Here is an 18,700-nt window from a genome sequence, read left to right as displayed (position 1 = left end):
ATTCAATTTTTCACTAGATGACAAATTGCATAGTGAGATAAAAAGGATCTTTAAAATCTATTCTTATTATTGCACAATAAGAAACTTTACTTTTGCATTTGGAATAAGTGCAAGTAAAGTTTACTTTCTTATAAAACAAATGAAACATTGTACTAATACCAAAATAGGTGCATCTAATATGTAGCTTGCTGTTCTGGGTAAATTGCAAAGGATGAGAGTAAAAAAAATTGAAAATTACCGATTTCAACCAGTCTGAACTTTTAGAAAAAGCCTTGCAAATTTGAAGATATGGAACAATTTATTAATATATTGGTGCAATTTTGAATGCTGTTTTTTTTTTATGCATACATTTTATATTTCCATGATCAATTCTAAAATTGCATTCCTTTTATTATTATCTAGACATTCCATTGGGGAAAACTAAAGCCCAGACAATGAAATAACAGGACAAATAAGATTAATTTGGAAACTGAATGCTCACACTGTACAGGAGCATGCAGACAATCTAACAAACAAATTTGTGTGTACATATGTTCATGGTTTTTATAATAAAATTAAACAAATGCCTAAATTTTCGCCCCTAAAAACAAACAACTCATTATTAAAACTTAGGGAATGGATATTAACCTTATTTTATATTACCCTTAAAAAGCTAGACCCTGACCTTTTCTAGTCGTGAGGAAAAAAAATTGCATAGTTGCTGATGACCTGAAACTGACCAAAGCACCTAGAAATGATCTAACACACACACACAGGTTGCTCATTTATTTTTTAAATAATACAAAAATGGTACTGGGATCTTATAGCAAAAATGTTAAGATAAAACCCAAAAATGTTCTCCTACATTCTTAATAAGGAAGGAGAATGAAGGAAGTTCTAGATGATATATTCTAAACTGTTATATATCTAACACAAGAAATAAATAATAATGCAGTTGTAAAAAAAAAAACAAGCTACCTCATCATTATCCCAAGCCATCTGTAGAATTTTGTCATCAATCAATTTCCTTTTTATGTATACAGCAGCCTGAATCATGCCCTGAAACACATCATTTATCTCTTGAATTATGACCTTGCTCTTATTGCAACACACATTCCCAACCAGTATTCCTAATATTTCTTAACTAATTTATGAGCTGCTCAGAAATGTTTACTAGAGTGATAGAATAAAAATATCAATTACTTTATGTCCCTGCCAGTCGTCTTTAGGAGAATCCAAAGGTAAAGTTTCTGGCTCTGCTTGAAGATCAGTTAAAACATCCTGTTTTTTGTTTTATTTAAATGTAACATTTTAATAAAGATGCAGTAAAAAAATATCAGTACATTAGGAAAATAAATCAACATCATTAGAGACCACTTATTGGGACAGTTAATAATGTAAATGGTTTGACAGACATTTACATTAATTATTCATTACAAGATGCTATTAAAGGCATGGGTGGGATTACATTATTCTTCTAAACTCAGCAGGAAACATTTAAATGTAGCAATTACCTAATTCAGTTTCTGATATATATTCTCAAAACAGGGATGTATATTAAATCCATTAAATGACCCTTTTTTCCTTAGCGGAGTCATTTTTCTAATTGCAATTAATTATATTGAGCTAATGATCCACGTTCTCCAATATCTAATAATATAAGCAATTGTTATTAAATACATTAGTGAGAAGAGCCATAACAATGAGCAATAAACTATGATCTTGCCTGTAGTGACAGAGTGCCTCTTATGGCAACCACAACCTTCTTGTATTCATGGTCAAGTGCAACAAAAAATGGGGTTTCTCCAATCTGCAATCCAAAGAAAAAAAAATTCCTCTAAATATATTATCCTATATCCTTTTAATTTTCCATCTCTATCCAGTCTATGCATGGTAGGTTTATACTTACAGCTACATGGTATGTGCAGTAGACAACATCCAAGGCTTCAAGACCACTGGTAGGTTTAGCAGTAGAAAAATTACACATGCAACAGTTGTCATCAACAATCATGGCTGTTTGTTCTTTTTTACAACAGCAGCACCTGGTGGGAAAGATTACATTTCTAAGTGGGTGCCATGTACACTCAAGTTATTGGTAAGTAAGTGTTGTAATTACATCACAGTGAAAAGAAAGAGTTTATGGTCCAAATGTGTTTAAACCATAGTTTATGGTTGTGAGTGTGATTAACCCACGGTTTATGATTGTGGAAAGGTTTATGTTTGTTACAATTTAGCCCACAATGGAATAATTTATATTTATGTGATTAGCACAAAGTCAAAGGGTTTATACTTGTGGGATTAGCCCACACAAAAAGGGTTCATACTTGTGTGATTAGCCCACAGTGAAAGGGTTTATACTTGTGTGATTAGCCCACAGTGAAAGGGTTTATACTTGTGTGATTAGCCCACAATGAAAGGGTTTATACTTTTGTGATTAGCCCACAGAAAAAGGGTTTATACTTGTGTGATTAGCCCACAGAAAAAGTGTTAATACTTGTGTGATTAGCCCACAGAAAAAGTGTTTATACTTGTGTGATTAACCCACAGTGAAAGAGTTTATACTTGTGTGATTAACTACTGTGAAAGGGTCAATACGTGTGTGATTAGCCCACAGAAAAAGTGTTTATACTTGTGTGATTAGCCCACAGTGAAAGAGTTTATACTTGTGTGATTAGCTACTGTGAAAGGGTCGATACTTGTGTGATTAGCCCACAGAAAAAGTGTTTATACTTGTATGATTAACCCACAGTGAAAGAGTTTATACTTGTGTGATTAGCTACTGTGAAAGGGTCGATACTTGTGTGATTAGCCCACAGAAAAAGTGTTTATACTTGTATGATTAACCCACAGTGAAAGAGTTTATACTTGTGTGATTAGCTACTGTGAAAGGGTCGATACTTGTGTGATTAGCTACTGTGAAAGAGACAATACTTGTAATGAAATGACCTACCCAATAAGAGGCAAGAGCCTGCAACACCAAGTCCCAGGGAACATCTTGACATAGATGGGCCAACCATAGACAGCCAGTGCATACTTCATGTAGTGTATGACTTTCTGGAAGTTGAACATAACCTCAGGCCGGCTCAGTTGGAGAAACCTGGTCTTTGGTGTAATGGGGACCCCTGATAGGAACTGGTACACATCGTTGCTTCCCTAAGGAAGGAGGAGCACCAAAGTTATTTATCAATTTTTTTTTTTAAATTTCAAGCTATAATGCTTTACTAATGTAGTTGAAATACAACACAATTTAATGCATTGGTTTGTATTTGCTTGTAATGAAGCTAATACCACCATTTATGAAATCCATAATTCACATCCCTTTTTAAAACTACAAGTGCTTAATGGGGATCTATTATCAGTTGTGAAAAGCAAGTAGCATTCAACAATTATGATGTGCATTTTACAGGTCAAATAAATGTGTGTGATTTACTTTGAACCTTGCAATCAAAGCAACAAATAATTACCATTTTCCCACTTCAGATTTCCTGGGAAATGTATCTCTCTCTAAAAAACATAGTTCTATATGTTAAATGAAGAAGTTTTACTATTTCTGTTTTATATTTCTTTTATACATATTTTAAAAACTTTTGAACTTTAGTCACTGTGAAAGTTCAACATCTATGATTAAATAGAAATAGAAAGTGGCAACAATAAAGACTTAACCAATCAAATGTAGTACTAAATAGAAAGAGAAACTGGTAATATTAAAGGATTAACAAAATGAATGACTTAATAGAAATTGTAAGCGGTAAAGAATGTTTGCCAATATATACTAGTGTTAAACACCTTTACAAGAGAGCTGCAATCATAAACAATCAAAATCATAAGCATCTTAGCATATGACTCAGGCTAATTAGCAATTAACCAAATCATTGGGGGAAAAACAAATGGATTCCTAAATGTTTGTGACAGCAAGAAAACCACACCCAAATCTCAAGGACCTGGGATACACAGCAAATGGGGTGGGGTAAACAAGCAAGATGGCCTTAGATTTAAAAACAGATTAGAAATAATGGCTGGAACCTTTTTAGGGGGAGATTTTAAAATCTAGGACATTTTTAGCCTCAAAACAATCAATAACATGTCAAAGTCACAAAAAATGGATATCCTACTTCACGCCTCAATAGGGGTATAGAAGGTGTACTTTACTTAACAGTATTGGCCTTAAACTAGTTTAAACTATCCCTTCAGTTCACATGCCAAGATTGTTACAACAGATAAAAATCTACGTATGCCCCCAAGGAACGTTGTCTATTAAGGGCACTTGAGTTAAATACTATGATGCCTGGGAATTAAAATAAAAAAGGTAATTTTCTAAAAACTTAAGTGTAAAGTAATATAACAAAATAATTATTAAATATTAATTAAACAATATATATTTACTCTTTGGGTGCTCTGAAAGAAGATACCTTGTGTTTATGACCTGATTAAAATGTTTTAAAGAAATCAATATTTAAAGATAGAGTACCAGTAAACAACGCGGCAGCCAGGAAAACAGTAACACAGGAACTTTAAGAAATAAGAGATGCCAACCTGAGAGATGATAGCATTCATTCTCTGCTGCTGGTGTCTCCGTAGCAACACAAGTCCAGCCACAATATCAGACGGCACAACATCAAGGTCTCGGAAGAAATCAGTAAACAGTGAGGCTATCTCACTCATTGAGTTCTGTGAAATTACATTAAGGTCTCTGTTAGCTCATACCAACCATCAAGTTCACAAAATCAGCTTGGTTAGAGTGGCAAATTAAATAGGTGGTGAAGGTTAAAAAGACATAATCCAGAAATAGATTCAGATGCTGGTACATTTACTGTAATAACCTACTGTTTTGGGTTACGTGGACATTTACTGTAAAAACCTACTGTTTTCTTAAAGCCTACATTTATTTCCAAACATTATCATATTACAAAATTAAATTATATATCAAATATACATTCTGTTACCAGCCCTTCCTTCAGATGTCTAATATTACAAATCAAACTTTATTCAAACATATATAATGGCAATTTTTTAAAACTTATACAAATTAAAGGGGAAATTTAATAGTTAATGTTAAAAAAAAAACACATTCAAGTAAGAGATAAAAAATGGATTTCTGTTTTGTGTGGTGACTAGAGAGTCAAGTGCCTGTCCAGGGGTCTTTGTTTCTGAAGTACAGAACCAACAAATAAAGTAATTTAACTGCGGCAACTGTACCCAAACACTCCCAGGACATGCTGGGTTTCCATTTGCTGAGGTCAATATTTCTCTACACACTTATTAGCCATTCGTCATTTTGCTTCTCTGATCAATTTGGTGAACTATTTTTTAATTCTCTTTCAAGGGATTTCCATAAAGTTCATAATGTATGGATTTTTTGGCATCAAATTCTTGCGGCCATAAAGGGGGCTTTGATCTTCCACACAGTTCATGAAATATGAAAGCAGAAGCTGATTAGACCATCTTAAATCAGACAAAGGCTTATCTATGTGAGCAATGCTCTATATAGCCAGAGTTGGGGAATAGAAAGGTGGGCAATGACAAGACTGACATATATTGGCCCTGGTTAGAATCAGGCTAAATCTACCAGAGAACAAAATACATTTTAAATTATATCTTCTGTATGTAGTATTTGTAGAGGTCTATATTGTTTTTATGTTGTGGTAAGGTTCATTATTCTGATGACTTGTTAAATAGATAGGCAATGAAAAATTAACATTACATAAACATAGCATGACGCAACATAACATGGCATTCACATAGCCATATCATGACATCAACATAACACTAGGATAATGTGACAAAATAACAAGACATAAGCATAACATAACATCAACATAACATGACATCAAAATAACACTAAGATAATGAGACAACATAACAATACATTAGAATTACATGACATCAACATAACAATACATTAGAATTACATGACATCAACATAACATGACATCAACATAACATCAACATAACATGACATCAACATAACATGACATCAACATAACATGACATCAACATAACATGACATCAACATAACATGACATCAACATAACATGACATCAACATAACATGACATCAACATAACATGATATCAAAATAACACTAAGATAATGAGACAACATAACAATACATTAGAATTACATGACATCAGCATAACATGACATCAACATAACATGACATCAACATAACATGACATCAACATAACATGACATCAAAATAACACTAATGAGACAACATAACAATACATTAGAATTACATGACATCAACATAACATATTTGTTTAATGCTGACCTACACTGAACAGTTTTCCTGTGAGGGATATAGATATAAGTCTATGTAGCCTAAATCCCACCAGAAACAGTCCCCAGTAACCACCAACTCCACTAAGTGACGTCTTGTCTCACTAAAAGAATCAATGCTGAACCCTTTTTCCCCCAACTCTTCCAACTCCGGCCCCTGAGACACCACTCACCAGTGGTCTTTTAACGGCATTTGTGAGCCTTACCGTATTCATCTTCTGCTGGTCACAACTGACCATCACGCGACAACCACCCCCATTTCCCGACATTCACGTCACGAATGCCCCCCTCCCCCCATATTTTAATCGCCGGTACTGCAGTCAATGTTGTTTTGCAAGACCAAGCCGCCTCACACACTCAATAGGGGTCTAATTCCCGCGTCCGGTCACGTGGCACGTCCCCCACACCAACAACTAATCTTACACAACAAGATTAAAACTATTGTGACTTGGCTGTCCAAAAAATAGGAGAATGAAAAAAATATGTGACTATTTTCAAAAAATAGGCGACGGAGTATACGGATAAAATGTGTGACTGCTTTAATTCACGGGGCACATTTAAACAGACTAGAATCCTATAAAGACGGAATAAACAGGTTAAAAATGGCAAAAAAAATTGACAAAATAACGACAAAAAAAGAGCCAAAGTTGATTGTCAGGATATTTTTTTCTTAAGGAGCATCATCTCCCTATTATGTCAACACCGGTTTGATGTGCCAGTTCTCAGTACTTGAACGCCGGCTAAGTCGGGCAGGCTATTCGATTAGGAAAATGGCCAAGAAAATGAGCAAGTTGTTGAATGTTTTGTGTATGGGCGAGTTAATAATTGAACCGGCTCACGCTACACTGGCTGTGTGTTGCGGCTACTCGTTTTGTATTGATCCACTCGTTCTATTTGATTCGTGCCCTCGTACAACCTTACACATTAGCCTGCTCTCTCTCTCTCTCTCTCTCTCTCTCTCTCTCTCTCTCTCTCTCTCTCTCTCTCTCTCTCTCTCTCTCTCGCACACACATTTTCTCTCATTCTTCATCCATCTTTCAATCCTGCCGTGTAAACCAGCATCCCAGTGGGTTTGGTATGCATTCAATAGCTATACAGTTTTAGTAGTCTATATAAAAATGGACAGTGGCATAGACGTGGGATTTAGGGTGGGGGAGAGTGTAACACCCCCTCCGCCCTTTCGCTCCCATGGATCACGAAAACGAAAGTTGAGTTACAGCTGTTGGCGAACGTGTGCTTGTTCCCTTTCGATTTACAATTTTAAAAATATTCACGAGAGTAATCTTTAAAAAAAAACACTCTAGCTTTGCTACGTTATACGATGTGTTCTATGTTTCGACATGAAAAAAATGATTATATGCGGTCCATTGACATATCCCATCATGCATGACGTTACAGATGAGTGGACACGCTACACATCCTGAATGGTGTGTGACACATCTGCAGACATTATACCACCGCCATGTACCGTTACAAATACACCGTGTATTCGCCTTCTTTTTATCTGAAATATCTCCTTAAAAACTGTAAATCAAGCCCTATATTTTTTTTCCAACAGCCACCGCACACGAAAATGTGACCTTTGAACTCTCCCCCCTAGCGGCTCCGGGGTCAGACCACCAACAGTCGGGCATCATGTGCAGCACGTCCCCAATCTGCGGTCCAGTGCCATGAAGAATGTCCGACATTGCGCCATGATTTATGTCTTACTTGATTATCTCCTTTATATTCCTTTACTCCAGCATAACCCGGGCCATATGATTTTCTCATCACTCTTACCACCAGCAAACCGGCACTTTTTTTTTTTATTCCTCTCCAATCTTTTTACCACAAAACTCGCAGGTTTATTTTGTTTTTTTTTGTAGAAATAAAATTCAAATTACTTTCAATGTTTCCTATATTTCTCAATTCCCTCCTTTTTTTCAGTTTTGCCCTTATCTTTCTCTAACCATCTCAGCCGTTTTATTTTGTGCAACTCCCGACGATCGATCTCTCCCTACACAGACAGACAACCGTCCTCGTTTTCTAGCTTCAGGTTTTTTCCTTCTCGTGTTGCTACATAGATGTGGAGTTGTTTGCATAAACATGAGCTCGTTATATTGTGTAGGAAATGAGCGCGGACGCCAAAGAAGCCAGAATAAACCATTCCTCGTTAACCTTATTCCTTTACTGGGTGAAACACCACCGCGGTAATTTTGTATTGAGGGATGAATGAGGGAGGAAAGGGGAGAGGGCGCGAATGAAGGATCAATATTTACACGGCTCCGCAAACACTGAATATTGTTGAATTAGTTTCAAAACGTTAAAGTCCTTTTGTTTTATCAAAAAGCCGCAGCCGAGTCTAAGATTACATGGTCGACTCAGCAGGTCTGATTACTAAAGTCTCGTTCTCAACGTCTAGTTAAGTGTAGGTAAGTGCAGCTAGTAAAATCTCTACATAATGTTTTTACAATCCATGCAAGTCTTACTAGTATTAAATTTTATTCCCTTAGTGATCCAAGTAAGTCTTACCAGTAAAAGTGTATAGTGGTTATCTACAGTAAAAATTCTAGTTTCTCTTTTAGATGGCTAGCTTATTTTGAATTAGATGTATAAGCAATTAAATACTATGTTTCTATTAGTCGTCTAGAATGTATAACTAATCAGTTGAACACACTGGCCGAATTTTTGTATTTAAATCTACACGTAAATGTTAGTATAGAAAAAAATAATGAAACCCAAGTTGTTGTTTTTTTTTTATACTTACACGGCAATGGACAAAACTTTCATAAAATACTTGTGTAATTATTATCAATTTAAAAAATGTATCAAAGCTTAGACATATGTTTATTTAAAATCGGGTGATGTTGTCTAAATAAATGACCTCCCCTTTTCTATTTGCTATTAGCCAACAGTTACTTAAACATAAAACAGCTCTGAAAATTACCAAAAAGAAATATCTACCCGATCTACACACTCCAAATTACTTGGAACGGTGGATAGGAAAAATCTTTAAAACGTATTTCGTCTGTGTAAGAATGCCATTCATTTTTATGTTTCCCAGGCGGTTCGAGTAGACGGGGATAAGATTGTGTATCAGGACCTAACTAAAAGACTGGTGGTCAGATACGTTGGAGCTGAACTAGATGGGGATAAGATTGTGTATCAGGACCTAACACAACTAGACGGGGATAAGATTGTGTATCAGGACCTAACTAAAAGACTGGTGGTCAGATACGTTGGAGCTGAACTAGATGGGGATAAGATTGTGTATCAGGACCTAACACAACTAGACGGGGATAAGATTGTGTATCAGGACCTAACTAAAAGACTGGTGGACAGATACGTTGGAGCTGAACTAGATGGGGATAAGATTGTGTATCAGGACCTAACACAACTAGACGGGGATAAGATTGTGTATCAGGACCTAACTAAAAGACTGGTGGACAGATACGTTGGAGCTGAACTAGATGGGGATAAGATTGTGTATCAGGACCTAACACAACTAGACGGGGATAAGATTGTGTATCAGGACCTAACGAAAATACTGCTGGACAGATACGTTGGAGCTGAACTTATACATAACTAGACAGGGATAAGATCAGGACCTAACTAAAAGATCAAAGAGCAGAAATTGATCAATTTACACACGTTCCACATAACAGCGCTGTATGCGGATATTGGCACTTAGGTCTTCAACTATTGTTATGACTGCTCAATAAAGACAATATTCTCAATATACTTTGTATGCGCGGTGCTAGGAAATGACTAATACAAGGTTTACAACTACTTGCGGCCGCGCACGTCGCAACTCCATCGCTACTGATGTTTTTAAACTTTTTTTGTCAAAACTGTTATTACTCCTGCGGAGAGTTTTTGCATGTACTGCGAGAACCGGCTTTAACATGGAATAGACCATAGTATGAGAACCACTGAACTGAATACATGCTCCATGTGCACTGGGCGGGTAAAAGGGGAAATCATTTCTGCTACACTTATTCGCCATCGTAGCCGAGCAATCATGATGAACGAGAGCTTCAACTATGTGTTCCGATACAGAAAAAATGGCGCCTTAATCTTAGATGAGAGATTTAGAGCCTTACCTGATAAAGGTTAAAACAGATTAAAACATCAGACTGAATATAATGAGAGGTTCGTTGAAAAACCGAAGCACCAATCAAAGTGGAAATACAATATAGATGTATTCGATAATAAGTTGAAGAAAATGTAAGGAAATGGCACACTTTTAAAACATAAGGTATATAGTTCTATACATCATGAGGAATGGGGAGCAAAGTCGAAAAATCACAGTCTAATAGTGAGAATCCTCTTTAGACCTAGCGACTCATTGGGCAGATGAAGTAGAGTTCACATGTGCTTATAACGTGTATTAATATATCCTGAAAGACCCAGACTACAACTGATTAAAATAGCGGAGTTGATCTTCCAGTGTTAAAAAAATAAAAACAGCGCCAATGTATCTAGTAAATGTGTAGTCTACTTACACGAGTGGCAGCTTTCCTCTCCACACAACAACACAACAATTGTAACCGTCTGTCCCAACTTTCTTCATACGCCCTAAAGGCTTTCCTGAAACAGAATTAAAAGCAGAGTTATTTTTATATGTAGAAGAGAACTATTATAACACAGTAATATCAAAAGTTTTGCTAACACATAACAATCTATGTGATACTAACATTTAAGTTACTTTCGTGAATAAGGTGTGTTATACGTGTACCTTACATTTACATACAGCTGGTGAAAGTGTCAGGGAGGGGGGGATTTTGTTGTGGGTGGGAAGTTGTGTTGTGGTCAACACTACACTTAGGGTATCTAGTACTGTGAAGGTGAATTAGGGCACCACATATTTAATTGTGAATTATAATTAAAACTAAACAGAGTGTGTTTAACCTTATTAATAGCGTTGAATTAAAATCGTGAAATAAATGTGTTAAACGCGTATTATAAAGATGCAAGGGATCTATGGTGTTGAAAATATAACATAAAGTTGAAGTCGGATTGTGAACATAATGTATTAACATGTATTAATAAAATTATAGTAAGAAGAAAAGTGAAGTGTATTCAACGTATATTTCAACAGCTTGAATGATAAATATATGTGTAACAGTATAATGTGTATGTGGTTCCTAAAGTGTATTTCTACGAGAAGTAGCTCTAAATGAAGCTGCTACAAAGCTAAAGAAACAAAGCGGAAATGTATAGACATCATCAGTATTGGCAAAAGGCAAGTATAACTACAGCAGTAACAGTAGAAAGTGGTGGAGGGGGGGGGGTCCACTCTCTACTATAGTTTTATTATTTTGTGGGGACATATATAATTCCCAGCACGAAGCACATTTTTTTCCCCTGGCGATCGCGTGTGAATTTACAAGTTTTCGGCGGCCGTATAGAAATGCTCGGCATCAGAAAACGTGAACGATGTATTTATGAATTTAAGGGAAATTTTATCAAACATCGTAAACAGCTAATGTATTGTACAGGTGTAAAGGGTTTGTAAAATCAGAAATATATTGCTGCTGGACTGGGTATGTACTGCTCGACTCGCTAAAATGGTTATAACCGTGAACTCGTTGCTGATACGATGATGGTGCAAGAAAGCAAATATTGATAACCACCCAGCTTAAAATGGATACTTGCATGTTACTCGTGTGTTCAGATTAGAGATGTCATTTCACACTTTTAGTTTTACAAATATATTGTTTTTTTCATACTCCAAGTATTAAGTTTTTTATTTAGATATTGTTTCTTTAATTTTAATACTCCAAATATTAATGGTCCTTAGTTTTTATAATTTTAAATAAGGCTTCTTTGATACGAATGTATACATTTTTTAAAAATATTGTTTCTTTAATATTCCATGCACTAAGTTTTTTTTATTTTAAATATTGCTTCTTTAATTCTCCATGTACACAGTTTTTTTTTTAAATATTGTTTCTTCAATACACCATGCACACAGTTTTTTATTTTAAAAGTTGTTTCTCTAATTTTCCTTGTATAAAGTTTTTAGCGCAATTTCCATTCTGGAGAATTGCGTTTATTAACTCGTCATTTCTGGGAATGGATGGATGGATGAATGAATGGATGAATGTGTGTCCGGGCTTTAAGTCGTATCTCCTCCTCAACGAAGCAATATCGATGACTAGTTCCAAAAGCAATTATGTTAAGCAAGTTACGAGAATGAGCATAGGCCATAAAAATTCCGGGTTTCTTTCATGTATTTCCCGTAAAAGCCAAAAAACCTCGAAAAAATGCAGTTTTTTGCCCATATCTCGGCAACCAGACCACTTAGCGACTTGAAACATGTACCAATCGATTCCTGCCATAATTTAGAACAATATTGCCGAAGAAAGTTTTCAAAAATATCCTCTCGTTCGGTCACAAATTTTAAAATTACATAAACACCTACAAACCGATCGCTCTTCTAGCTTGAACGCACCCCATCATTATACGTCAGAGCTATTTTTAGATAGCATAAGGACATTGCGCATAAATGTCACTAGACTTTTTTAATTAACTTGCGCGCCTACTGAACGTGATGGCGCAGCCATGGAACGCGATGACGCATCTATTGAACGTGATGACGCGTGTGGTGTGGTTGTATATACATGCCGGAAGTAGAGATCTATCATCTTAATGATTATCATGTTGATAATCAAGTTCAACTAACCAATGGTTTTAATAACCCTGCTCTTGATTTCAAGGTGCTTAGTTTAGTTAGTAGTTAGGTTTATTTAATAAAAAACGTTTTAATAACTAACCAATGGTTTTACTAACCCTGCTCTTGATTTACGCTACGACAGAGCTATTTTTAGATAACATAAGGAAATTGCGCTAAAATTGTCACTAGACTTTTTAATTAACTTATTTATTTCAAATACCAGCCTCCTGATTAAAGTGTCACGAGGTAATGGATGTTCTCACTCTACGTGTAAATAACTCGGCTTTTCGGGAGCGATGCTTGTCAGTTCGCTTTTGTAGTGTCTCTTTCAATACCCGATTCCAGTGTTGTCCAAATCTTTTTTTTTTCCTTTCTCCCACATTTTTTTCTTCCTTCCATCCCCGCGTATTGTCTAGCCTGTAAAGAACTCAGACATTAGTTAACAAACCAGACGGGGCGAGGTACTATACCAGCGCTGAGTTAAATCCTAGTCATTTGTTAGGCCTTGAGAAATCTCCGCCGAGAGAATTAAATTGTTTTCTACAGCGCTGTGTCGATTTCATCATGGTAAGAACAGAACGGGTGGAGCACAAAATACGTTTGTATTCTAAAGACAGCTCAAATAATGGCAACACAGAACCCGCTTATCTTATTTAGACAGATGAATTAATAACAGGGAATTCGCTTAGGTTATAAAGACTGAGTAGTGATAGAAAAATGACAGATGAAAGCACATTGAAAAGGACAATGAACGAATGGCAGTGGCAATGGCAGCAGATAGAATGACAGTGAAAAGGACAGATGAATTGGTGACATTGAAAAGATAGCCGAACGAATGACAGTGAAAATGACATCAGAACGAATGAGAGTGAAAAAGCTGAAGAATGACATAGAAAAGTTAACTGAATGAATGTTAATGAGAGGAGAGCTACTGACAGCCCAGAATACCTTATTGTCTTAAAGCCAGGCTAATGAAACAGGAAGCAACAAGCTAGCATATCAAACACGTGGCTCCACTAGCCTACAACTGCTGGGCCCAACTCGCCAGAGTACCAAAGACAGCAAACGATACTGCTGTTTGCGTCTGCCGCCTTATCAAGGCAACAAACTGGGACACAGTGTCGAGACAATGCATACAAGAGGAATGGCCAGGTCATATTTCTGTCATTGTATACAAGAGAGGGGAAAACTAAGAATACTAGAAAGACTAAATCTGCAGCAGCTTTCTGCTAATTGTATACAGATAATTAGAATGCAGAAATGCGTTGATGAGGAATAGGCTCTCAAAGCTTCATTTCAACGGGTAAACTTTAAAATAGCACAGTGAATATTCAAAGTTGGTATAAATAACCACTTTCAGAAAATAAACGTTTAACGCAAAAGGGAATGCGGTAATTTCAACAAGAAAACCATAAAAGTAGGTTGAAATCAAATCGTTTTAATAACGAAACGTGAAAGTTTGGGAAGGGAAAGACGTCCCCAAAAGTCACATGATCCAGAGGGAATCAGCTGACATTTTCAATAGAACAAAGGAGTGCGTGAGGCAAAAATCAATTATCGCTCGCTCTCATTACTTTCAAGGTCCATCTTCTGTGATGGAGGGTCAAGTTTCACACAGGCTACAAACAGCTTGATGTTGGTGGTCAGACAACAGTCCGTGGCTTCATATGCCGTAGTGTCGGCTTGTTTAAACACTTGCGTTTTCGTGAAGCAACTATTAAAACATTCCATCGCCAACTGTTTTCACACAGAAAACGAAATGAGACGTAAAAATGCAAGGAAAGATGACTTCAATCGTAAAAAAAATTGCTTGATAGACCAATTCAAACTTGCTAGATGTACATCTTAAAATACAAATTCCGCCGCAACATAATTTAAATATTAATGTGAATTTAAAATGTGAGTTAGTCGAAACTTCCTTTAAATCGACACCACACAATACAATTTGCAGTATAAATGATGCAGGATGATAAGCAGTAGGCCTATATATTTCAATATATTTCGAGTAATGTACTTATACATGTATTTATGATTTATTGCAAGTATATGAGTTTTTACTGTTTAAATAATAAAGAGTATAGAAGGCCTGTGCAGTTATTTTATAACTGTTACGGTTATATGATAATTTACAAGTGTAGGTTTGTTTGTAAATTCATGTGCATATATTTATAAGTGTGTATTTGTACATATAAATTATGAGTGTGAATATACGTGAATAAATATTGAGATAATCATTAACACCTATACATCATTTACTAAACACCCCCAGATCACAATCTTTATTGCTATGATCGACACAAGTTTGTAAAATAATGCCTGAAAACAATAGCCGCAAGGCATCTAATGGACTGTCATTAATTATTGATACAGACCGCATTGAACCCTGCCCAGATACGATTCATTCATTTTTTGGTTGGGCCACAATGATATGGCTTCCAGGGGAATGCGACTGGTGGGGAGGGGCGGAGGGGGTGGGGAAGTTTGCCGATATTTTTTTTTCCGAAACAAAGTTTAAAAAGTTTCAAATAGCAACGATCGTATAGATGTGGGTCTAATCTTAAACGAGTTTACTAATGTAACATTTAAATTGAAACTTAAAATCGATTACACTATTTGCACTCTGTCAAATGAGGGGGAAAAGTGGGGGGGGGGGGGGGGTGGTAACGACAATCAGACTGGTCTCACCACAGGCAAAATGCGGTCAACGTTCTATTCTGAGGATGAAAGCGGGAGAGAGAAAAAAAATCTACAACGGAAACCGCTTCGTGTGAACTGATGAAGAGTATTGGTGGCAGCGCTTTCATGGAGTCGTATGGTGGGGCTAAAATTTAATATTCCTAATGTGAATCCCGTGTTGCTGGAGGGCTGATTCGGGCAGTCCCGAACTAAATACTTGCACACGATTTTTTTTTTAAGTTTCTTATTCAGCTAATATCTCAATCACTATTATAATTTCGCACTACCTTCCGAAGTTCATACATTTTATCTTAATAAGCTAGTTGATAATTGATTAGAATCTATGTAATTTTAACACGCAGGTGGAAAAATAATTTAATTTTGTGATCACAATAAGCTGTATTAGTGTCAATTATTCTATTTTACAAGTAGCCTAGTGAATTAAAAAAATGTGCATGGGTTAATTAATTAACTCTAAAAATTAAAAAAGTATTAGTTTAGTGAAAAGAGATGTGTATCAATATCATTACTTATGCTATACATCGGAAAAAGATTTTTTTCCACCACCACACTTAAAAAAATGATCGCTGCGGTTTATCTCCTAGCCATCCAACAGGTCGTCAAATTGTTTTAAAGGATTTCCCGTGCTTTTTTTCGAACGCTCCCGGTGAGTGGAGTGACAACGAGATGAAATAAGAGATAAAACAACAACACTCGTGCTGAAGTGGATGGCCCGGATCTACAGCAACAAGTCCGGTGCTGGGGGATCGCGCCGGTGGGATGACAGCAGTACTGCTTGGGGGGGGGGGGGGGGTCATCAATTTAAGACGTCCGCACAACCCCCCCCCCCCCCACCTTCATCCCATCCGTCTGTTTTGACGTCGTAATTGGGTGACCCCTAAATGCAATGACAACAATACAGAGTGAACATGTCATTACTAAATTTCACAATTTAACACAGCGTATGTGAATGTAGTGTTCTAATTGACGGGAGTGAAAGAAGGGTGGTAAAACTAAGAGAGATGCCAAGACAACGAACTTCCCTAAACTTAAAGCTAACACTATTCATTGCAGCACAACAAACAAACCCAAGTATACTTTTTACATTCATTTCAAGCAACCCAACAATCACATTTTATTATTAACAAATATTTCCCCCCAAACTCTCCCAACCCATACAACAAACAAATACATATTTGCCTTTCTTTTCTATGTTTTCCAATCAATAAAATAAAACTAATACAACTTTTTTTTTTCTCAGTGTTCCTTCACAACCCAATGAACACATCATATTCCCCTCCCTCCCACTGCTAGTCTCTGCATGCCTGGAATATTCAGAGTAAAGTAACTCTAGCGTGAGAAAGTTGGATATAATAACAATACATGTATTAGTGAAGTGAGCTTGTTACACGCAGTTAGTAGAAGGGCTATTTGGTGCCTTCAAAGCATGCGCAAGCTGAGTGCTGTAATGATATCAAACTAAAAATACCTCTGCATTCGTCTATAGAAAAAATCTCTTATAGTTTTTGATCTGAGAAACAAAACAAACAAAAATAAAGCAAAAATTTTAAACGAAAGAAAAAATAATTATTATTCTTAAAAAAACGTCAAGGGACAAAAAAAAACTGAAAATGTTTTTAAATGCGAAATGGTCTTTTTTTTTCTCCTTTTGACCACTGGATGAGCATCTAGGTAAGGCATCAGTGTAAAATAAGAAAAACGTCAAGTTAAAATAGAATTGAAACCTAATGCTGCCGTGTCATGTGTCTTACAGGATGCAAAAGACGGTCTCTGCCAGATTAAAATCTAGGCTTTGCGAAATGTCAAGTTTCTGCTTAATGGGGTGTGTATATATCATTGTAATTGGATAGGTAAGCTGCTATTTTCAGTTTTATCATTTAGTGGGTTTTTTTAAAATAAATAATTGACGATGTGGTCGACTGCTAGACAGAGCACATGATTGCTCACCACAGTCTCGAGGTTTGTTCCCGCTACAAGACCATTAGATTATGGGGGCCACTCAGATGTAATAAGCAGTACATAACTTAAGTAGGGGCAAGTAAAAGTGATAGTAGCTATTTAAAAGGCTTACAGTCTTATAGTAGTACTCTATAGTACTGATAATTTGTCTTTGATTATGGGGCAATAATTTAGCCTTAATTAAGATGGACGATAATTTTCTGTTGTGTCATATCTCCACCTTCTACAACGTTCTCTACTGTGGTACCACAAAAACCCCAAGTGTAGTGGAAGACCCTTTACATTATAAAGTATCACGGGATGAAGCAGTCTTTACATTTACTGACTGAGCCCGAGGGGCCGGGGCAATGCGGCACTGGCCGCAAATGAGCACTTCTCACGTGCATAACAATATAGACGAGAAAGGGCTCCAGGGGAGATAATCAGGACCTTTTTGCTCGAGTTTGATATTGCTTTCCTCTCTGGGTTTTTAACAAGAACATATGAAATAGCGTGTTCGTCGGGAAGATAAAAAAAAGTATTAATAAATACGATTTAGTAATAGGTAAATATTTTTCAAAGATTTAATAGTATTTTAGCATGCTAACTAAAATTTAAAGATTAACTTCATTAGGTTGAGGGGAAAAAATAACGTTGCATGCTTTTAAGTTTGATAAGTTTTACTTTATTAGTTTAAAATTCCATTTTCCCAGAACACCGAAATTAAGATTGTGCCCCTCACCTTTGTCGCCAATTCCTGCGACTTCCCGACTGACGCTGTCCCCTCCTGCGGTCAGTAGCGCGACGGACCTTCAGGCTGTCTTGAAACTTTTTCATCTTGACCCACTTCCTCCCGGCCGTGTCGAATGTGCACCAGAGTGAGATGATGAACAGGAAGAACATGAACCAGTTGCAGATCATCACTCCTGTGGGCAAAGTCAAGTTACATCAAGTCTAATTACATCAAGTCAAGTTTCATCAAGTCAAATTACATCGAGTCTAGTTACATCGAGTCTAGTTACATCGAGTCTAGTTACATCGAGTCTAGTTACATCGAGTCTAGTTACATCGAGTCTAGTTACATCGAGTCTAGTTACATCGAGTCAAGTTACATCAAGTCAAGTTACATCAAGTCAAGTTACATCAAGTC

The 18,700-nt window shown here is 36.4% G+C and overlaps 1 protein-coding gene across 1 annotated transcript in view; it reads right to left on the bottom strand.

The window, feature by feature from the left end:
* LOC131948899 (uncharacterized) overlaps positions 1-18,467 on the bottom strand; it is a 28,273-nt gene extending 9,806 nt beyond the window's left edge. Inside the window, exons 1-9 of the mRNA XM_059310619.1 lie at positions 18,293-18,467; positions 17,081-17,122; positions 10,742-10,826; positions 4,513-4,647; positions 2,930-3,132; positions 1,889-2,021; positions 1,706-1,789; positions 1,183-1,260; positions 958-1,038 (exon numbers count right to left, since the gene is read on the bottom strand). Of these exons, the coding sequence (XP_059166602.1) occupies positions 958-1,038; positions 1,183-1,260; positions 1,706-1,789; positions 1,889-2,021; positions 2,930-3,132; positions 4,513-4,647; positions 10,742-10,826; positions 17,081-17,122; positions 18,293-18,453 (1,002 nt within the window). The 5' untranslated portion in view covers positions 18,454-18,467. The remainder of the gene's footprint in view (positions 1-957; positions 1,039-1,182; positions 1,261-1,705; positions 1,790-1,888; positions 2,022-2,929; positions 3,133-4,512; positions 4,648-10,741; positions 10,827-17,080; positions 17,123-18,292) is intronic.
* Positions 18,468-18,700: the final 233 nt, after the last annotated feature.

This window comes from Physella acuta, unplaced genomic scaffold (assembly GCF_028476545.2).
Source record: "Physella acuta isolate Inbredline_101_S28 unplaced genomic scaffold, ASM2847654v3 ptg000664l, whole genome shotgun sequence".
Taxonomy (NCBI): Eukaryota; Metazoa; Mollusca; class Gastropoda; family Physidae; genus Physella; species Physella acuta.
This window is presented reverse-complemented; position numbering and strand designations above follow the sequence as displayed.